A 23,482-nucleotide genomic window follows, 5' to 3' on the forward strand; every position below is an offset into this window, starting at 1 on the left:
ATGTAATAATGTCATGTATATTCTATTCATTAATGTTTGTTATAAAAATCACAATATGCAGATTAACAGAAAAATTAAAAGCACCCATAACACAATTATCCAAGATAATCTGGTTTCTCTTGCACATTTTTTTCCACTTAGTTCTGACTATACTTTCCATCTGAAAAATATAGCATGAAATCCTGTATGTCAGTGATCCACTAAAACAAAACACTTTACATTAATAGTGAAAGACATAGACAATTGTTCTGTTTTGTTTTGTTTTAAGAACATAACTATAGCATATCCCATATATGTGTACCAACATGCATATAGACCTCTGGAGTCATCTATCATTTTTCATTTTTACAACTACTTTATTACTTCCTCATTCCCCTTTAAACTCTAAGGTGAGCTATATGTGTATCTACCAGCAGTTTCTTTTAAACAATGAATTTGTCCATCCTGTGGACCTTGAAAATAATCCTGACCTAGTTAGAATTTTTTAGGGACTTGGAGAACTCTTTGATTCACAATCCTCATGATTAAGCTTCAAAACCTTCTTAGTTCAAAGAAGGCTAAATCACCAGAAGTAAGAATGTCAAAAACCAAATTGTCTTATTTTATATCTCCTCGCTCAGAGAAGAGTGATTGACAGGGCCCTCGCTGGAATATGCATCAATGTTCCAAAGTTCTAGCCTGGCTTGTCTTTGCTTTTGCTGCTCCTCATTTTGTGTCCTAAGATGAATGCTTAAAAAAGACTAGCTCATGTCCAAGGAGTTTTGTCTTCCAATCGAAGGTTATTACAGTAATGGTTCTGCTGCTCTATTGATTGTTGTGTGCGTGTTACTGTGAATTCAGATGGTTTTCTATTTTTGAATTGACTTGGGTAAATTACAGGATACTATTAAAGATTTCGAGTCCCTTCCCTGGTAGAGGGCTTCAGGCAGGACTTACTCAGGCTATTAGAGTTGGAAAGAGATGAGTGGAAGCCCTACACTGAGGGCAACTACACAGAGCCACAGCTGAAAAAGTATGGTCCAGGCAGTTGGAAGAAGGTGGCCACACTCAGGTGTAGGACACTGGAGTCCTGTGAGCCAGGAGAGGAGCTCTTCAGAATGATCTAAAACAGGGCTGCATCCAGGTGGTCTCCTGGGGTCTACCTTTATTGGAAGGATACTATGCTGGTGGCTTAAGCTCATTGTAGGATCCTGGGCAGATCAGACAGAAAACACAGTTAGGTATCAAGAGTTTGAGTTATTAACCGAGATCAAGATTTTCCCTGAATGTTCTTAGTGGTGCTCTTATTTAGGAAAATGTTGTTCATTGGAGGGCTGTTTGCTTCAGCACTTGGAGTTACTGCCAGTGTTGGCTTTCTTCCAATCCTGGTAATCAATCCTCTTGAGGTTTTAGAAAGAAAGAAAGATGCTGTTTTATTTTCCCCTTCTCCCTGTGGGGTAATTGGTTTACATATAATTTAATTATTTCATTAACCAGTTATCCTGTCACTGTGCACAAAAGCAGCCTTAAAAACTCACCCTCCGTTCTGTGCTGGGATGTTAAGGATCGATTTTTCCACCATTCTAAGTGAGTACATGTGTAATGGTGACATTTCTCCCTAAAAGCTCTGTCGCACTGACTCTATTTTCCGTATTTGTAGGAATGCCCTTGGAGCCTTGCAAAGTAGTATGCAGTGATTTAGAGTAAGAAAAACTAAGATAAATGTTCCTCTTCAAAGAGGAATTACAGTCTCCAGGGTTCTTTAGGAAAGACATATTTTAGATCACCTTGGAATGTATTTTCATCAGAGCAAATCTTGGAATATTCTCAGGACAGAGGAGGGAGTGTACTCTACTTTACCAATATGGGTCCCACTAATGTGTCTCCTTTTAGTTGATTTCCTTTATTCATAGTCTTGTTTTTATCTTTCTCCATCATGCTCTTCAAGGGGAAATCTTTTATCCTGGCAGATTGCTTTATAAACCTGGTTATTTATTCAGTTGTGAGGCTTATTTCAAATCTGACCCTGCTTGCTTGTTGTTTGTGTGTGGTTGAAGGTCTCACAGTCAGCTCTGCAATCTGTCTGAAGCCTTCCTATTACAAATATGCTTTATAGGGATGTTTTATTGAGTCCATTTACAAAAATTTAATTGGAGCTAAATAATTCAGCCCAACCTGAGAATAAGAGGTACAGATGTGTGTAATGCTGCTGGGACCAGCTCGGCTTCATCTCTCGCAACCTCTTTTCTGCCATTTTTCCTCGTTTTTTTTTTTTTTTTTTCTCATTTGTGGAGTCCACAGATTGCCTTTCATAGTCATATTGCTGAAAGGTCCTAGTAATTAGATCATGAGCCTCCAAGGCAAGTTAGTATTTTCTTTCTTTTTTTCTTTTAATGAGTAAAAATAATTTCAGCTTTTCTTATGGGTAGTGTTTTTGAGTCTCTGAGGTCATTCACAAGTATAAAGTCTAATTTTACTCCATAAGAAAAAAAAAGAGAACATTGCTCTTTGCCTTTCTAGGGGTTCTGCCCTCCCCTGAGCCTTGCTGCCCTCGGCTCACTGATTTCAGATCATTTGCAGTGGCAGGTGGCTTTATGCAAATCAGGCCAATTATTTTTGGTCATAGTAAAAAATCACTTTGCATTAGGAGTAACTTCTAGATTAGTGAAACTGACGTGTTTCTTTGAAAACTCACCCAGACCTACGGGGCAAAGTGTCTCGTTTGACTGCTCTGCTGACCCAGGAGGCTCCAGTCCCTACCCTCCCACCCCCACTACAGTCCTGCAGCTCAGTGTCCTCTCCAAGGACATTTCTCACTGTTAAATTTTGTAGGTCCACGTGTCATTAAAAAAAATTATTTCAATGTCATTATTTATTAGCAAATGAGTAATATTATCTTGAAATTTTATATCTGTTTTAGGCAGAGGCCAGACATCAACATTACTCAATCATTTCTCATCTTTCCTTTACTAGAAATGATGAATTTTTGCAGAATTTTCTTTGGAAACCTTTACCGAAGTAATCCTATAAGATCTGGCACTTTTTTACTTTCTGTTTTCTTCCTCTCCACAACTCTAAACTCTTGTACATTGAGAAAAACAGTCCATGGACTCTTATTAAGATCACCAAGAATTCTCCTCCCACCCCTCCATTTTTCCTTCCTTCTCTTCCTTACCTAATTTCTCGAGACAGTGTGATGCGAACAGCCAGAAAATGAGAGAAGGCCCTCACCAATTTGCCTTAAACTATCAGTTTACTATCTAATTCAGCAACTATCTAATTCTCCCATGAAGGAGTGAGTTCTGTGACTCAAATGCCATCCTATGTCCTTTGTGTACCTGCCACAGCAAATACCAGATCATTCCTGTCCATTTGTTTAAATGGTCACAGAGGTGCTTTTACATTCACATTTCCCAGCAGCAGTGCTTGAGTCTTTCATCCTTCTCCTTATAAGACCCCACGGTACAGAAATGTAAGGAATCAGTCCCAGTAGAGTACTAGGAAAGACCCATATAAACGGTCATCACATGCTCCTTCTGACCTTTGCTCATTATTCCTGCATACGTGGTGCTATAGCTAGCTAAAATCATGGGAGCTGGCTAATAATACCTCCTGTTGCTACAGTGTTCATTGTGTGCCAGGAACTGTTCTGAGTGCTTTGTGCCTATGGTAATCCATTTGAAGATGAACCAGCATACTTACTGTGGATGATTTATGTTTTTCAGGTTGAAAATTGGTGTCCTCATTTACCTTGGAGAGCAAAAAATCCCTACGAAGAAGCTGATCATAATTCATTGGTAAATGATTTTGGAAAACTCTTCCTAGACGAGTGCATTTAGGTCAGATGCTAATTGATAGATGGGGAGTCTTTTAGAAATGCCAGCTGTAATCTGAAATAGTGTTCAACAGACGAACTTCTGTCACTGTTCTGTGGGAGTCTGGGTGACCAAATAAGTCAACCAGTTAGCATAGATTTACTTATTAAGCAATTCTCCGAGGGTCCCTAAGTGATGGACTAGTGATTGAGATGAGATCAGGTGCCAGATGTGGAGGCCCTAGATGATCTAATGAGGGGGATGGTTGTAAATAATTACCATGTCTGTCACTGTGCTTTAATGCAGGCCGATGGACATTAATGAGGTGGAGGCAAGTCAGCCTGCAGGGGTTGAAGTGGATTGCATAGAGGAGATGACATCGAGCTAAATTTAAAATGATGTGTTTCTATGAGGTCAGGGAGAAAATGATGTCTCTGATATGTGGAAGTGAGCACTCGTTATTGTAGAACATGGCTCTGTGTCACAAGGCCAAAGAGTTTGTATGAGCTGGGTTGAAGATGAGATTTGAAAGGTAGGAAGGGGATCATGAACAGTGGTACCACCTTGAAAGCTCAGGCCTTTATTATTTAGACCAGGGATCAACAAACTTTTACTAATATGAGACCAGATAGTAAATATTTTTATATTTGCAAGCCATGTACAGCTTTGCCATTTTAGCAGAGTAGCCATTTGACAGTATATTAATCACGGGGTGTGGCTTTATGCCCGTGAAACTTTATGCACTAGAATCAGGCAGTGAAGAGCACTGGCCCTAGGGCCAGAGTTTGTTGACCCTTTCTGTAGACCGTGGGGGCCTTGGGATATTGTCAAGGAAGGAGATGAGGGTTTACAATGAACTCTGGCAACTACTGAGAGATGGATTCAGCAAATTTGAGGTTTCCTGTGAAATAAATACTGGTATCATCATGTTTCTCTGTTGTTCCACGCATGAGTTTTATCCAACTATATTATGTAGAATAGGAAGGAAAATACTCTTCCTGGGTTTAAGTTTTTCTAGTCTGATTTTCAAATTGTATTCAGCTGTGGTAGGGGATAAAAACCAATATCCTAGACTTTTAAATTCCCTAGAAAATAATAAATTTTTAACTGGGATGAACTAAAAGATGAACATTTATTTGGCCATTTAACTGTGTGGACAGAAGGAGTCTCTCTGGCAGCCAACAGGATGTTGGGTAGCCTGTGCAGGGTTGACTTCAGTTTTCCCACAAGTCTGCTGCCTTGTAACAGATCCAAGTGGCACTATAAATTTCAGCACAGAGGATTTCAAGGTACATCACATGTATTCATTGTAAAAAGTGCATTTTTAACTTAGCCCAGGGCTTTGCAGCCACAGTGCCACTTTTCTAATTTTTTAATGATGTCCCTTATAACAAATCAGCAGTCAGGGGCCTTCGCTTCAATTTGCAGTGCTGGGGACCTACCACTAAAAAGCTGTGCAGCAAGACAAGACTCACTTTTGAAGCCCTGGATTTAATTGACTATCTCTTTCAAGTTTTCAAATGTCACATCACGAAAACCATTATGCTTTCTGACTTTTTATCTTCTATTCATTTTATTAAATTTCCATTTCTAGGCGGAAATTCGTACGGATTTTAATATTCTCTACAGCATGATGAAAAAGCATGAAGAATTCCGGTGGATGAGACTCAGGATCCGGAGAATGGCTGATGCGTGGATTCAAGCAATCAAGTCCCTGGCAGAAAAGCAGAATCTTGAAAAGAGAAAACGGAAGAAAGTGAGTTTCTTTTGAATTCACTTCAGTTAGATGCCAGTTTTCTTTTACAACTTGGTTTTGCTTGGAAACCAGACTAAGAGAAATGTCATGTCTCAAATGATCTTCCTTCAGGGTGGATCATCTCTGCCTGTTTTACAGTCCTTTTTGAGGGGTTTCTTTCCCATAATACTCTCATTTAGCAAGGACTAGCACAAAATTCTTGGATGAAGGTAAGCAAAATATCTGCCTGCCAGATTTTCCTTTGAACCACCTATTGACTCTCTCAGGATAAGAGGAAACTTTCCCATTTCTTTATCTGAATCCAACCTTTGAGAACTTAGTATTACTTCATCATGGCCACTTCTCATTTTTGTTGTCTGGGCAACTGGTGAGTTCCACTGCTATGCTGTTTGGTTTGGCACTTCTGCATATGTTCCTGGGAGATAGAGCTATGTCCCTGAGATGCTTGGAAACCTAGAATGCCCCTGGGCTTAGAAGCTCTTATGCCTTATTGGTTATAGATTAAGTAAGACGACTTTGGATTAACTGTTCTGAGTTCAGAACTGAGCAATGTGTGAATGGTTTGTTCCTACATCTAAAAAGAACTTCAAAATGAGTTTAGTATTCCTAACTTGACTAATTGGATTTCTTTGAAAAAGGAAATACAGATACACTTTGTAAGCCCCCAAGTCACGGTTTGATGGGGTCAGTTTTGTTTGAATCCATTAGGATGGCAACCTCAAGCATTCTGGCACCAGACAGGCGTGTATGGAAGAACATGTAGTCAGATGCTGCAGGTGTGCTAGAAAAAGAAGTACAGAATGCTTGTTTTGTTGTTTTGGTTTTTTTAGTTTGTTTTATTCTTTTTAGATACACATGACAGTAGAGTCAATTTTGACATATTTATACAAATATCAAGTATATTTTATTCTAATTAGAATCCTAGTCTTGTGGATGTACATGATGTGGAGATTCACTGTGGTATATATATGCAAATGTATGTACATAAACTTGCTATTTCAGATTCAATTCCACTATCTTTCTTATTTACATCCCTCCTCCCTTCCCTTTATTCCCCTTTGTCTAAACTATTGAACATCTACTTTTCCCCTCCCCTCTTTTGTTGTGTGATAGTATCCACATATCAGAACATTAGACTCTTTTTCAGGGGGAATTGGCTTATTTCACTTAGCATGATAGTCTCCAGATCCATTCATTTACTGGCAAATGTCATAAAGTCATTCTTCTTTATGGCTGAGTAATATTCCATATATATAAATGTACCATATTTTCTTCATCCATTCATCTGTTGAAGGGCTCAAGTTGGCTCCACAGTTTACCTATCATGAATTGAGCTGCAATAAATAATGATATGGCTACATCACTGTAGTAGGCTGATTTTACAAACCTTTGGATATATATACACACACACACACACACACTGAGAGGTGATATAACTGAGTCAAATGGTGGGGTTCATTCCTCGTTTTTTGAGGAATCTCTATACTGCTTTTTAGAGCGGCTGCAACAATTTTCCGTCCCAGCAGCAATATCCAAGTGTCTCCTTTTCCCCACAAAAAGCTTATCACCAAAAAACCCCAAATAACCCAATCAATAAATGGGCAAAGGAACTGAACTGACACTTTTCAAAAGAAATAAAAATGGTCAGTAAATACATGAAAAAATGTTCAACATCTCTAGCAATTAGAAAAATGCAAATTAAAACCACACTGATTGTCATAATGGCAATTTATCAGGAATATAGGTATCAATAAACATTGGCAAGAATGTGGGGAAAAGGGTACACTCATACATTGCTGCTTATGTAGTCCTACGGAGAAATCTCCAGTACATACTGTTGTTGGGTAAAGAAGAAAAGAGGAGAATGACATGCATTATTTTTTTAAAAGAGAGAGGGAGTTTTTCAAATATACATGTAGATCTATACATACGCACATGTGCAATACATAACATACATGTTTATTTTTCATAGTTTTACAAATTGGAAAATAAACTATAATACTAAAACTATAATAGGTAGTTGGAGCAGTGGTTGCATAATAATGTGAATGTTCTTAATGCTGCTCAATGGTGTATACTAAAACAGTGAATTTGATGTCCTGCATATTTTACCACAATGAGGGAAAAGTGGCTGAAAGGGGGACTTCTGAAAGCAACAGGAATAGAAAGCAGACTTCTCTGAGAATATATCTTACTTTGTAGTTTTGACACTGGAGCCATTTAAGTGTGAAAATATAATTGTGAAAGAAACCATACCTAACAAATCATAAAGAAAATAATCAACTGACACTATATCCATTCAGTTTTGATGCAAACACACAGAGGGAAAGATGATTCTTGATGCCTTTAGAACACAATAACTTGAACATTTTAATGGAACATCCCAGAGGCCAAAAAGAACCGCAAAAATATTTTTAAACAATTTTTGCAAATCATATGGTGTTTGGAAGTATTGATATTCTCATTCTGAATCCATTGTGAATGTTAGAATACTGCAAATGACTATGTTGGTATCTTTGACAGGTGGGCTTTCATTGTGGGAGATAGGAAATAATGTGTAAGATGAATAATGTTATGTAAAAATATTACAATCCTGTGTTTGATTTGGAAATATCAATAAGAACTCATGATTTGTTTTATCTTAGTGGAAAAATACATTTCCTAGTTAGAGCCGCTGAAAAGTCATCCAAACGGTGATTAACTACAGTCTCTTAAGCCCTAGACTTTGATCTCTAAATGCTATTTTCACTAGGTGTGGTATAAGAGGTTCTTGGAAAAATTACTTATTAAGTTCTGAGACAGAATTTGAGCTTAGAACATTTTATCATATTCAAGAGCAGAGAAGCTACCTTGAATAGCCTCTCACTGGCCAACATGGGACAGTTTGATAGTAGGATAATAACCAGAATTTTTTGAAACAAATTAAATATGCTTACATCCATGATTTTATAATATTTTGAAACTGAAACCCCATGGATCAGTATTAAGAGTTGGCTAAATTTAACATACTTGTTCTTCTAAAAACAGATAAATAAAGGGCAAAAATCAAGTATTTACCAGGCTCTAAGCAAGCTGTACTTCACGGTGACCAATAGGAAGTAGTTGGTCTTTATAGAAATATTCTAGCTAATGAAGAAATTACATAGTATCACTATTTTGCAGCCCAAATTGATTAATGGTCTAGTTAGTAATTATCCATAGCTACTGAAATCCCAAAACAGACTGAGACATAGTTCCCACCAATGAAAGTACACAGTGACACATGTGAACTAGTATTGCCAATAATAATAAATTGAACCTGAATTTCATCAGAACTGATGATCTAACTACTCATTTACCATAAATACAAGGAACAGAATAATCTGTTTTACAATACCTTGGGATTGTAATGAGTAAAATCCAGAATGTAAGAGACTGTTGGAAATACAACACAGAGTCTTTGGTAAGTAAATGTTAACACTCCTCTTTGTCAACCAAAAAAAAAAAAAAAATTACTAGGAATTATGAAGAGGCGAGGAGTCAACTCTAGCATGTGCACTTTGGGTTCTGAATCACACAACCACACTTAACAAAGGTTCAGCTGAGAAAGTATAAATATTAACTGGGTGTTGGATGATATTAAGGAATTATTAGCTTGTTTGGGAACAGAGGGATGTTTTAACTGTGTGTGTGTGTGTTTTTAAATGGTTTGTTTCATTTAGAGATACATACTGAAATATTTACAGACAGAATTTGCTTTAAGATAATTTAGAGGGATTAGAAGAAAAGGGGTGTAGACTAAGATTTGTCATGAATTGACAATGTTGAAGCTTCGTGGTGAGTGTATTGGGTTGACAGTGTCATCATGCCTGCTTTTCTGGATGTTCAACATTTTCCACAGTAAAAGGTTAAAAATATCCCAGATATGGGGAGAAGGCCTAGTATTGTTAAAAGATACTCTCTTGTCCTGGGTTACTTTCCTTGAATTCTGACTTTAATGATTCAATTTTTCTAAAACAATGAAAAATTATTTCCCTCCTTTCTTTGTACCTTCTAGAAAACTGGCACACTCCACACTGAGATCTCATGGGACGTGTCTTTGGAACTGGTTGGTGGGTTTGTGGTGTGTTTCTGTGGACTTTATTCTTGGTTCAGTGCAAATCAGTGTGTGCCTCTGTTTTTCAGGTCCTCGTTCACCTGGGACTCCTGACCAAGGAATCTGGATTTAAGATCGCGGAGACGGCATTCAGTGGTGGCCCTCTCGGTGAATTAGTTCAGTGGAGTGATTTAATTACATCTCTGTACTTACTGGGCCATGACATTCGGATTTCAGCCTCACTGGCTGAGCTCAAGGAGTAAGGAGATTACTTTTCAATTTTAAAATCAGAATACAAAAAAGAAATTGTAAACTTGTAAAGCCCTCTATTAGTGTGTAATTTCTTGTGGAGGAAAATGAAAGTGATAATTCACTAAACAGGAGATAAGAAGATTATTTTCAGGAGCTAAATACATACACTGTGAGAAGGATAATATGTTTTCATTGTAGCTGTAGGCTCCTGAGGCTTCATAAATGAATGCTGGAAAATTCAAACTAAGGAGCTTATTCTTTGCTGTTACAGGTGCTTCCAACATCTGCAGCAGAAAACATTATTGACTTTCCTAATTCCCGGTCTCTTGCTGAAATTCATACCATTCCCTACTCAGTGTCAAGCTTTCTTAATCTTAAAACAGGGCAGGTTCCTATTTATAATGTAATTTGGATGAAATGAATTTCCTGAAAGTCTCAAACCAATTCGTTTTCAATTAGCCAACTTTCAACTCGGTCTGTTCACTCTTCCTGAGTCTTTGTTTTCAATGAAATTTGCATCTAGCGCCAATCCTCTCTCAACCCCTTCTAGACTGACACAGCTGGCCTTCCAGGGACATTCAGAGTCCCTCATTCCTGGGTAACTGCCTCTAGAGACTTTCCTGCCCCACAGCCAAGCTTCATGCTGCTATGTCAAGTAGTTCCAGAAGAAGCACCTTCAGTGAACATTCTAGAGATTGGGAGGGTGTTATAACAAAGTATGTTTCACCCTGTTCTCCCTCTATTGCACAGGACATTGATACCCAGGGAGGTCACTTGTATTAGGTTCGAGGTCCACACCTGGTTGGTGGCAGTATATTGAGATAAAAGCAACAATGTCAGTAAGATCGTATCAGCTATCATTTGTTAGTTATTTCCAGATGCCTGGTACCATGACAAAAGTTTAATTACAACATTTGCATCAACAGTTACGACAGCCATAATGTTGATGATGATTATTAATAGCCAACCTTTGTGGACCACTTACTGTGCGCCAGGGACTAATCACACTAGGGTTGAATTCAGAAGGGTTTTGGTCCTTCACACCAGAAAGTAGGTGTTGTTGCTGTCTGCATAAAATGAGGAAACTGAGGTTCAAACCAAAAATGAGTTCTTAGGTGCCAGGGACAACATATGGCAGAACCGGGCTTTGGTGCTGTGTCTGACTTTAAAGCCAGTGATCTTGCCCACAGTTCTCCTCTCAGAGCTGTGTAAACACCTAAGGCCTCTGAACCCTTCATCATCACTCCTGTTTCTTCGGCAGGGCAGGCTGCCTCCTCTTGCCTTCTTCCTGCTTGCTCTAAAACACGTTGGGTACACAACCTATAAAGTGGATGTGCTCCTGCACTTCAAAGCCTCTCATTCTGTGCCTTCTGTGGGCCGTTTTTTTGGTACTGGGCCTACAGAGATGACCAGTGTGTGGTTAAGCAGCTGCCAGTCTTTTGATAATTACAACTAATACATCAAATAATAATTACACTAATTACCATTCTATTAGTGCTAATTGAAGTGTTGATGCTAGAAGGTAAGCACAGGGCATGCAGAAAACTGTGGCTGTTATAAATCAGTGTCCTTAGCATTTGGTCCCTGGCATACAGTGGACCAAATAATGGGTGCCGATGCAGCTATGGAAGGAACGAGTGAATAAGTGAGTGAATGGGTGGTTGGACAAATGGAGTCCTGTGGAAGTACCAGAGGCAAGAGCTTCCCAGGGAGCTCAGGAAAGGCATATGAAGAATTTCTCAGGCAGAGACTTCCTTGATGGTCAAGGGAGTCTGTCGTGTAGTGATCTTTATGTACATTGGGGTCAAGGTTAGATGGGTCTTATTTAAGAAGATAGTTGTGAAGCCTGCTTAGAACAGTAGTACCCAAGTCTGCTTGCATATTAGAACCACCTGGGAATCTTTAGTTTTATAATTTTAAGTTTTGAGGATGCTTTAGTCAGCATTTTTGCCACTGTGATCAAAAGACCTGGTAAGAAAAAAAATTGAGGAGGAAACGTTGATTTGGGGGGTCACAGTTGACTCCATTGCTTTGGGTCAGAGGTGAGGCAGAACATCATGGCGGAAGGGTGTGGCAGAGGAGAGCAGCCCAGGACCTCACACCAGGAAGCAGAGAGAGCTGCCCTCACCACAAAATATAAACCCTAAGTGCACAGCCATTGACCCACCTCCTCCAGCCACACCCTACCTGCCTACAGCTACCAGCCAGTTAATCCATATCAGAAGATTAATGCATTAATGAGGTTCAAGCTCCCATCACCCAAACATTTCACCTCTAAGCTTTTCTTGCATTGTCTCACACATGAGATCTAGGGGGACACCTCACATCTAAACCACAACAGGGATCTCTTTTAAAATCCCCCAAACACTGCCCATTCCCAGGCTAATTTAATCACAATTAATGGGCATAGGACACAACCAGGTAATTGCACTGTACAGTTTCAAAGAACTGATCATAGTGGGGATGGGGGTGGCCCACCATGACTCTGCAGGCCTAGTCCTCTGCCTGGTTTTGTAACATTTCAGGGAAGCCCAAACACAACCACTGTTATGTATTATTTGGCTGCTTTCATATTACAGTGAATAATTTTTTATTGGTTCTTCTTATTTATACTTGATAGTAGAATCGATTTTGATCTAATTCTACAAGCATGAAATATCTTATTCTAATTAGGACTCCATCCTTGAGGATGTACACAATGGTGGGATTCACTGTGGTGTATTCATATATGTACACAGGAAAGTTATTTCAGATTCGTTTCACTCTTTCCTTTTCTTATCCGCCTCTTTTCCCTTCATTTCCCTTTGTCTAATCCACTGAACTTCTATTTTTCCCCTCTCCCTCCTTATTGTGGGTTAGCTTCCACATATACGTGAAAACATTCAAACTTTGGCTTAGCTTATTTCACTTAACATGAAGTCTCCATATTCATCCATTTAGTGGCAAATGTCATAAAGTCATTCTTTTTAATGGCTGAGTGGTATTCCATTGTGTATGTATACCACATTTTCTTTATCCATTCATCTGTAGAAGAGATCTACATTGGTTCCATGAGCTATTGTGAATTGAGCTGCTGTGAACATTGATGTGGCTGTGTTACTGTCATATTCTGATTTCAAATCCTTTGGATATATACCGAGGAGTGAGATACCTGGTTCAAATGGTGGTTCCATCCTAGTTTTTTGAGGAGTCTCCATATTGCTTTCCAGAGTGGTTGCATCAGTTTGCAGTCCCACCAACATATATGAGTGTATCCCCCCATCCTCACCAACATTTATTGTTACATGTTTTCTTGATAATTGCCATTCTGAATGGAATAATATGAAATCTCAATGTAGTTTTTTTTTTTTTTTGGGGGGGGGGTTGGGTGGGATCCAGGATTGAATTCAGAGGCACTCAACCACTGAGCCATATCTCCAGCCATTTTTTTTTTAAATTTTATTTTATTTAGAGACAGGTTCTCCCTGAGTTGCTTAGTGCCTCGCTGTTGCAGAGACTGGTTTTGAACCCAAGATCTTCCTACCTCAGCCTGCGAGCTGCTGAGATTACAGGTGTGCGCCACACCCAGCTCCATGTAGTTTTAGTTTGCATTTCTCTAATTGCTAGAGATGTTCAATGTTTTTTTATATATTTGTTGACCAATCCTGTTTCCTCTTCTGTGAAGTGTCTGTTCAGTTCCTTTGCCCATTTATTGACTGGGTTATTTGTGAACTTTGATGTTAAGTTTTTTTTTGAGTTCTTTGTATTCTGAGATTAATGCTCTATCTGAGATACAGGTGGCAAAATTTTCTCCCATTCTGTAGGCTCTCTGTTCATGTTCTTGATCGTTTCCTTTGCTATGAAGAAGATTTTTAGTTTGATAAGATCCCGTTTATTGATTTTTCATTTTACTTCTTGTGCTTTGGGAGTCTTGATAAGGAAGTCAGTTCCCGAGCCAATATGGAGTGTTGGGCCTTCATTTTCTTCTAGAATGTGCAGGGTTTCTGGTCTCATTTTTAGGTCTTTGTTCCACTTTGAGTTGAATTTTGTACAGGGTGAGAGAGAGGAGTATATGGATTTCCCAGTTTTCCCAGCACCTGTTGTTAAAGAGACTGTCTTTTCTCCAGTGTATGTTTTGGGTGCCTTTGTCTGGTATGAGATAACTGTATTCTTGTGGTTTTGTCTCCTAGAGTGAATAATTGAATAATTGTGGCAAAGAATGAGTGTCCTGCAAAGATGAAAGTATTTATTATGTGGCCCTTTACTAAAAATGCTTTCCAACTCTAAGGATGCAAAACTGATTATACAAACCTTGGCTTTATCAGAAATCCACAGAAGAGGGAGCAGGGAGCCTAGAGAGGCAGGGAGCTGAAGAGCAGAGGCCTAGGTGTGACTCGTCCTTTGAAGTAGGATTTTCACAGAGTGGTGAAGGATTCCTGTAAGCAGGATTAAAGGGGCAGTGACAACTGTTTTCTGAATAAATGGCATATTCATTCCTGCACAGGAAGTTGGTTTTCCAGTCGGGTACTTAGTCTTTCCCTGGTGCAGGTGTGGCTTTGTATGGCAGGGTGGAAGGGCAGGCAGGTGAGTGAAAAAAAAACTTAATGAAAAAGTATGAGCCATGATGTGGGTTCTGCAGTGCATTCTGGTTAGGAGAAAATAATAGACAACAGGATGAAACTGTATAGCAAATAACTAGTACCGTAGCAGCCAAACCCTGAAAGTGTTTAGAAAAAGGGAGCTTAGAGAAGTGCTAATAGCTTCTTTCAATTCTTTTTTTTCTGGTAAGTGAGGAAAGGAAGATTCAGAGTGGTTAAGTAATTTGTTTAAGTTCTCATAGCTGCTGTACACGGGAGATGTAGTCAGACCCATGTCTTTCTTGATTTCAAAGGCTGTGTTTATACACCACCATTTGCTTTTGTAAGAGGCAGAATTGGAGCTCTGGGTTGGCCTTAAGGGGAGGGAAGTCTTGAAATAGGCCACTGGTTTGGAAGAGCCATGCCATCATTTCTACTAAGGACTTTTGGGTTTGTTATTTGCCAAGTTTAATATCTCAAAATAAATAGTTTCTTCTCTCTCTTCTGTCCTTTTCCAGAATTATGAAGAAGGTAGTGGGGAACCGATCCGGCTGCCCTACTGTAGGAGACAGAATCGTTGAGCTCATTTATATTGATATTGTAGGACTCGCTCAGTTCAAGAAAACCCTGGGACCATCCTGGGTTCATTACCAGTAAGTGCTACATACTGTTCTTACTTAAATTTTTAGTGCTTTTTTTTTTTTTGACCCCTAACAAGGATTTCATGGTTTCAGTAGAAAAAGTTGATTAAATATTATCTTTTGAACTGCATGGAATGTGTTTCTCATTCCTAATTGAAATTCAGACTGGGAATTTCAGAAGTGACTTTCTCCCTCCTAGGGCTATTAATTATTTTCACTGATGTCCTGAAAAGAGAAAACAAGTGTCCATCCTCCTTTGTACCGTCCCTGATATCTAGAATTCCTTGCTCAGTGTGACCACACCCGTCTCATCTGTTTTATCAAATAGCGATTTTGATCAAATATGAATAATGCCATTTCTTGTGGTCCTTAAGTTTGAGATAATAACTCATTTTTTTTTTGCCTTTTCCCTCATTAGTATTCTTGTCATTCTCAGGAGGAAAACTAGGATGCCTGGTATAAATGCTGAGGTCTTGAACTTTTTAACATATGCCTGTGCTTAGAGTGACCAAGGTACATGGTTGCTCCGTGAAAGTGTTTATTATTTAGTAGACTATCTTAAGTGTTTCCCTGGTCATAGGTTTGGGACCATGATTTAGTATTCAAAATGATTTTACCTGGTCTACAAACATGACACTAAATAACATAAAATTGTAAAATGGGATTTATTGTTTTTTTTCAATTTTCTCTCAGTCTAAGAGGTGCAGTTTGATGCTATTATCTCTGACTCTTCTTTTAGCACTTGCATGTATTTTTAACAAAGTAAGAGTAGCTCTGCACACCAGCCTTAAGCAGATAAAAGTAACTATTCTGAATTTAGTCGTTTTTTTTTTTTTTTTTTTTTCAGTGCTAGCGATGAAGCCCAGGGCCTTGTGCATGTTAGGCAAGTATTCTAGCACTGAGCTATGTCTCCAGCCCCTATTAATGCTTTTTTAAGAAAGTGTTTTTGCTATCTTCTATTGCCATTGATACTAGTTTTTGCTTATGATCTGTAAAAGTTTTCTTTCACACATATTAAAATGTGACTAAATTTAAATAAAGATCACATTTAGTAGCATGAATCGTAGTTGATTCTACCATCAAGAATGGTAGATAAATGTTGTACCAATGGCAGTAAATGCTGACATGTAGTTTGAACTAGTTTCCTAAGAAAATACCCTGAAAATTTTTCATTTAGTACCAGATGGAAATCTCTCTGTGTGATTCTTTTCTGTTGCTATTGGGTAGAGAGATGTTTTGAAGTGTGCTTCCAATTAAATAAGTAAATGAATTTGAATGGATTTGAACTGAACTCAGTCTCTTTCAGTGTAGTTAATGTTATTAATTTGAATCTCTAAGGTGACATCAGATTGGAAGTCCTGTAGAAGTCAGACATAAACTCAACTGAAAATGCTAAGAAATATCTCAAAAACCATGGAGGGGAGAAATACCCATACATAAAATATTCTTGCAATTTATATTTTTTTCAGCAGCCATGATTTTCTCATTGGGCAGTGAAATATTTACAGGAAAGGAATTGAGGGAATACAGACTGTTCTTTTCCTTTCCTATGGATATAGTTTCATAAGTAAAAAACACAATTAAAATCTTGGTTTGGACCAGGATAGCATTTTGCCTTTTGCATCATGTTTTATCCTGTCATGAAGTCATCATGAATCATAGGCTATCACATTTGTTCTCAGTTATGTGGAAATAACCATCTTTCTTCTCAGTTAATAAGCCACAAAGTAAGCACTTTTTTTTTTTTTTTAAGCTACAGCCTTGAGGAAAGACAGGCAGGGCTGTTGTTTTCTAGCATTTTGTGAATGGCAGACATCTGAAAAAATGGATAACAAAAAGTCGGCAATTGGGACCTCCCTGGATTCTCCTCCTTTGCCATTAAGAAGGGCTATTTGCATGGAAAAGTATTCTCAGTGGTGGTGTTTAGGTCAATTAAGAAGGGTGATGCTGTTATTAAAATGGTGGCCATTGCTTGGTATGGGGTTCTTGTTGGATGAACAGGCACCATCAGAGGGGTAATGGAAGAGTGAAATGCTCATCTGCCTTTCTTTAATAATTAGTTTGCCTGAGCAATAGCAACCAGAGGTGGGGGGGTCTGTTATTGCTTTAACCCTGCAGGCTTCCTGGCGCGATAGAGCAAGGAAAACATCAAAATGCCAAGCAGGTCTTCTAGGAAGTTTCTTGCCCATTTCTTTCCCCTTTTCAAATTAGAAGTTGTCAGGGCTGTCAGTAGGCATTTTGGTTGATGGAAGAAGGTATGAACTGCATTACATGTAATGTTATCATCTGATCTTCCAAATGGGAATAAGCCCTTTAAGCCTGCTGATCCTGGGAGAGTACTTGTAAATTCTATCCAATTAACATGAGCACCCAAGACATTCAATCAAACATTTATTAACCCATAAAGTCCCAAGTCATCAGTACTGTATTTCAATGAAATTGACATGGGTACATCCAAATAGGCTTGAAATCATAGTCTATAGCTTATTATATAATTTATGAATGTTAATGATATCATTAATAATAATGAATATTATCACTAATATCTATTATCACTCTATTTTCTGAAGACTAGAGCTCTAAAACATAAATATTTAATTCATTATTTCCATAAGTGGTATATTTGTTGCTTAATTTAAGTTTTTCAGGTGTTCCATAAGTGAAACAATGGGACATTATGGTTTAAATGCCTGTATGTGACTTATATTCTGTTAGATATTTCAAAACTCACACCCCTTTTGCCTCATGAGGCTTTGTCTAGGAATCAAGAACGTACAAGAAAGTATGGTGCAAATATTCTAAAATATGCCATGTTTTACATCAAACTCCAAACTACAGGGTGCGTCCATGCACACAGGTCATGAGCATCCATCTTGAAGTAGTGGTGCTGAGAGTTAAGGGTGTTCCAGGATTCATTTGGCATTGCTGCAGAGGCCCCTGTTAGAGGAAGCCTAGCTGCTTCAGGCATCCAGGCAAATATCTTTTCAAGTCATTAGTCTGTTCCTGATGCTCCACACACACAAAAAGGCATTAGAGAGATGGCATAAATATTAACAACACAATTCCAAAACAGAGGTAGAGAGTGATTGAAGAAGGGAAACTAGGATGTTAAATCCCCCATATCACAGGCAAAGGTTAATCTGCTGGTTTAGAAAACAAACTTGTAAGGTAGAAAATGCACAGTACCTAAGCCGAAGTCTTCAGTGAAAGGAGGCAGAATTGTAAGTTTCCAGGAGACGTCAGATCATCGCTGCCTTCGGTTGCCGTGAACTCAGCATCCCATCCCTTACATCTCGGCTCTGTACCAAGTCCAGGCTTTCAGGAGTTAGCCCCCACTAGGCAACTTTGCTCATCACTATTTGTTTTAATTGTCCAAACATAAAAATGACAGTAATGAAATGCCAAATTAAAAATACGTTACCAGCCCATGCTGGAGAGGAGTGTAGATGGTGATTGGAAGCAAGTGGAAGAAGTTGAACCTTTAAGGTAAAGCTCCTTATCCTCATGCGTCCTGCTACTGCCGTTCCTCTGAGAATGACCTTTCCAGAGCTACCACCATCACCCCTGCCATGTTCTGAACACTGCCATATTTTTCAGGAGAAAGTACACTGATTCAACCAGTTCCTCCTGCATCTTATTTTAAAAGGAAAAATATATATATACATAAGAAATGGAGATGTCTTAAGAAAAAGAATGTTCTATCTATTGACAAATCCGGGAAAACAAGAATCAAGGAACTCCTTGGGTCTCTTCTTTTTCCTGGACTGTGGGCTTGTATTTCTGTCTACCTACTGTCTGCCAGGCTGAAGATGTTGTGAATATTGCCACTGTGATAAAGCATCTTCCATGAAAGCCACACAAGAATCTCAAACAAGAGCCAGGTTTGGTGGCTTGAGGGGTAATGGAAGAGTGAAATGCTCATCTGCCTTTCTTGAATAACTAGTTTGCCTGAAATCCCCAGAAATTTGGGAGACTGGGGCAAGAGGATTGCAAGTTGGAGGCTAGCCTCAACAATTTAGGGAGACTATTGTCAAAAAAAAAAAATTTCTTTTAAAAGGACTAGGAATGTTCAGTAGTAAAATACCCATGGGTTTAATCCCTAAATCCCTAGTGTGGCGCGCGCGCACACACACACACACACAAAACATTTAAAAAGGAAATTTTTTTTTCTGTGGTCTACTTGTATTTGACTGTGTGGTTACAGCTTTTCTCTTCTTATTTCCTTGTCTAGGCAAATAATCGAAGGAAATCACATAAAAATTGCAATTTATGAACATGTTTTCTGGAAAATTCAATCTGGTGTTTGGGTTGATTTTTTTCAGAATTTTATATTGAAGTAAAAATTAAAACTTGAAATAATGGCTTCCTAATAGAGGAAACAGAAGAAAGAAACTAAATGCAATTCTTAAAAGTCATTGCTGTCATCTCATTTCAAAATGTGGGCTTTAGGGCTTGGGCTGTAGCTCAGTGGTGGAGCACTTGCTTCGCATGTGTGAGGCACTGGGTTTGAAACTTAGCACCATATAAAAATAAATAAATAAAGATATTGTGTCCATCTACCACTAAAAAACATTTTTTAAAAATGTGGGCTTTAATCTTTGTTTACTTTTATGCTCATTGGTCCATTCAGAGGTGGTGTTGCTATGTAATAACAAAAAACAGTTTTTATCGGCCATTCCTGAGCTTAGTTTACAGGAATGTTTTGAGAATCAGTGATAACATCAGTGTAACCAAAATCAGCCAATTTTTTTCAGTATCGATTCCTTAATTGCCTTCTTCAATTGGTCATTCTTTGTGCCCTTCAATGCTGTGGTCAGAAAACTTCTGTAAAGGGCCAGCCAATAAATGCAATGGGTTTTGTGACCCACGTGTATATTCTCTGTTTCACCTTCTCAGCTCCGCTGTTGTACAGAGTGAAGACCGTCACACATAGCACAGGAACCATGGGATGTGACTGTGTTCAGATAAAACTTTATTTTTGTAATATGGAAGTATGATTTTCATGTGTCACAAAGTTATTCTCTTTTTAAAAAAAAAAAACATATAAGAATGTAAAGGCCATTCCTAGTTCCTGGCCCCCCAAATAGTGGTAGGCTAGATTTGGCCCTGTTTTAGGCCTTGGAAATATAGCCAAATGAAACACCTTCAGTTGTATTTCTTCAGGCTGCAGGAGAAAGCAGTAAAGTTCTGTTGTTAATAAATACATAAAACCCAGCACTCCCTATGAAATGAGATTCTAAGCATAGTCCATTTTTTAAGTGTCCAGGAGACATCTGGTCTCTTTATCTCTTTCAGCGGTTGTTCAACATTTACGTCAACTAACCAGTCTGTTTTGTGTTACGTGTGAGTAATGTATAATGAAAAGAAATTTGTTCGTCACCATTCTGGAGGCTGGAAGCTCCAAGATGGATGGGTCACATCTCGCTCTGTGACCTACCATGTGATAGGAGAAGGAGCCTGCAAGCTCTGGTCTCTCTTGCTTTTCTCATAAAGTCACTAATGCCAGCATGTCTTCCTCCATGATCCCCTCTACCCTAACTGCCTCCAAAGGCTCTACCTCTAAATACCATAAGCATGTGAATTTGAAAATTAAGTTTCTGAAACAGGAACTTTCAGGGAATACCTCAAACTACAACATAAGCTTTACCCAAAATCAAATAGCCTAGGTAACGTAAGTGTTGAACAAGGGCTGAAAGAGGTGATGCATACCCTGTGCTTTAAGCTGAATAAGACCTGCAGAGATGGTAGTTCTTTGTTTCTTCAATATCTGCTGATTAGGCACCTACTATATCCTTAACTCTGGCTGGGTGCACCCAGCAGAGAATATCGTGGTCCCCGGATCCAGCTTTCATGGAACTTTTCATTTAACTGCTATTGGAGCCACCTCTGTGATTAGTCATCCAGTCTGCAGCAAATGCTATCTGCTGTGTGATGACTTAGGCTCTCAAGTCCTGCATGGAGATGTTTATATGCTAGCTGTTTTAAAACTTCTCAGGCTGGAAATAGAGCTCTAGGTAGAATATTTGCCTAGACTACACAAGACCCTGGGTTTGATTCTCAGGACCCCCTCCCCCCCAAAAAAGTAGCCTCTCAATTCTTGTATAATAGCATTTTTAATATACAGTATTTGTCCATTTTGGGTGGTCTTTGAAGAAAGGATTAGAGCTTTTCCCTTTTGAAGTTTGAGTTCAAGGTGAAAGGCTTATAGTTTGGGGTCAAGGTGGTTGGCTTAAAGATACCTCTTTTTCTTTCAGGTGTATGCTCCGAGTCCTTGATTCCTTTGGAACTGAACCAGAGTTTAATCATGCGAATTATGCCCAGTCTAAAGGCCATAAGACTCCCTGGGGAAAATGGAATCTGAACCCTCAACAGTTTTATACCATGTTCCGTGAGTATCTGTGTTTTTCCTCTGCTTTCCAGAATGCCACCAAAGGTAGAGGGGAAAATTAAGTAAATAAGCATCTATTTGCTAATTTTTATGCTGGACCCTTTGCTGTGGAAATGTGAGGCTTTTGCATTGGGAATCATTGATTTTTTTTTTCTATAATTATAATTGAAAACCTATGTGAGAATTTTGTGAAAAGCCTCAAAAATGTTCCCGGGGGGGGAGGGGGGAATGTTCAATACAAATGATCTTGAGAAACCATGTGGGGGAGGACTTTGGTGGCCTCCAGCTTGGCAGGCATTAAGCATGCCTGGTGCCATGCCGTTGCTGGTGAGGGTCTGATTCATCATTCATGAGAAATGAGGTCAATCCATTTTACAGGTAATTCCATCTTAGCTATTTAAGCATCAAACTTATTAAAGAGGAAATAATCTAGCCTTTTCTAATTGGAACTATTTTAAACTGTTTCCTGCTTTATTGCCTTTTTAAATTGCCAACACAGAATGAAATGACTTCTCTTGGTGACTTGGTGTTGTCATTGTCAACAACAGTGAATATTTTGTGTAGTGATGCAGTGAGAGCAGAGTGCAGGAGAAACTGGCCCCACTGCAAGACTCTTGGGAGTTTTCTGTTTCTCTGGTCTACTTTCCCCATAGTCTCCATTTCTTACCTGCCTCTAGCCTCAGGTCTTCGTTAGCTGAGGACTGTAAAGCCAAGAATCAAGTCTAATAGCATTTGTGCCCAAAATAAATTTCTTATTTAAGTCAGCACACCATAGTGACAAGGTGAAGCTCTCTTCTAGAAATGGAAGGCCACATGAGTTAAGCAGTTAATTTGGATGCACAGAATAAAGAATGCCCATTTCCCAAAAATGTCAGTATAATTTTAATCCAGAGATTCCTGTTTCTGATCTGTCAATCTGTTTGGTTTGTCAAGTCAAGAACTAGGAAACCCGTGGCCAGCCTTTTCCCCACGTGGCTGCCCGAACTTCTCTTTGTAGGTAACCACCCAAAGAAGGCGCTTTCCTTAGGCTCACTGAATGTAACCGTGAACACCTTGGACTAACCCTTAGGTGTTGGGCCCGAGGAGGGAGAATTAAGAAAGGAAACAGCTAATAATCAGTTTGTGTTTAAATGTTCTTTTTTAGCTCAGAGAAATTGACGAGAACATGTTGTATGTGTGACAGCATTATTATTTTTCCTGGAGCTATATTGTCCTGTTCGGAACCTGCCCTTGGGCCAGTTCAGGGCACATTAGGTGACAGATGACTGTCAGCCTGGTGAGGCATTAGAGTTAGCCTACAGTTTGACTTTGCATGAAATTTTTAGAGATTAGGGCAAGTCACACAGGAACCTAAAAAGTGAACTTAGTGTAAGTGACATAAGGTGTTTCCTGTGTCCAAAATGGCCCAAACTGCCTGAATGATGTAGTAGGCACATGCCCTCCAACAGATGGCGTTTCCCTGTCTCTAAGCTGTAGAAGGAGAGGTGTAGAAGGAAAGGGTAGAATGGTGGAATACAGAGTCTGGCAAACCTATTTTTGTTTTCATGGATGGAGGGTTTAAAATTATTAGTTGATTGAGTTGAAAGAAGTTCACTGTTTAAAATGTAACTATGGTCAGAAACATGGAGTAAATTCTATCAGCCTGGGAGAGGTATTAATTTCCTAACTCTGACTCAGAATTCAGAAACGAGGAGGAAGCTTGACACATTTCATTGCCTTTAAAAAAAGAAAAAAAAACCTGCATGCCCAAACATCAGCAATCACTCATAACACCAAAAGCAGTGTTTTGATCATGCATTCATAGTAAGAAATATTTGTACTACTATTTGAAACTGTTATAGTATAGAGAACAAGATTTTCAGTATATAAGAAAGGGGAGTACTTACAGAATTGAAGTAAAAAACACTCGTTAGTTTGAATAAGAAATATCAATATGAATATCTTTTTTTTTTTTTTGCTTTAAAAAGAAAATGTTTTTTAATTATATACTTTGGAAAGAACTAGGAGGAAAGGTAGCTGA

At 38.7% G+C, this 23,482-nt stretch overlaps 1 protein-coding gene across 7 annotated transcripts in view; it reads left to right on the forward strand.

Moving 5' to 3' along the window:
* Mgat5 (alpha-1,6-mannosylglycoprotein 6-beta-N-acetylglucosaminyltransferase) overlaps positions 1 to 23,482 on the forward strand; it is a 319,720-nt gene that overhangs the window by 182,822 nt on the left and 113,416 nt on the right. For all 7 annotated transcript variants that reach the window (XM_015501729.2, XM_048810438.1, XM_048810437.1 and 4 more), the window contains 5 exons: positions 3,705 to 3,776; positions 5,389 to 5,550; positions 9,715 to 9,884; positions 14,952 to 15,086; positions 21,329 to 21,462. In XM_015501729.2, the coding sequence (XP_015357215.1) occupies positions 3,705 to 3,776; positions 5,389 to 5,550; positions 9,715 to 9,884; positions 14,952 to 15,086; positions 21,329 to 21,462 (673 nt within the window). The remainder of the gene's footprint in view (positions 1 to 3,704; positions 3,777 to 5,388; positions 5,551 to 9,714; positions 9,885 to 14,951; positions 15,087 to 21,328; positions 21,463 to 23,482) is intronic.

The sequence above is a fragment of the Marmota marmota genome, unplaced genomic scaffold, assembly GCF_001458135.2.
Source record: "Marmota marmota marmota unplaced genomic scaffold, marMar, whole genome shotgun sequence".
NCBI lineage: Eukaryota > Metazoa > Chordata > Mammalia > Rodentia > Sciuridae > Marmota > Marmota marmota.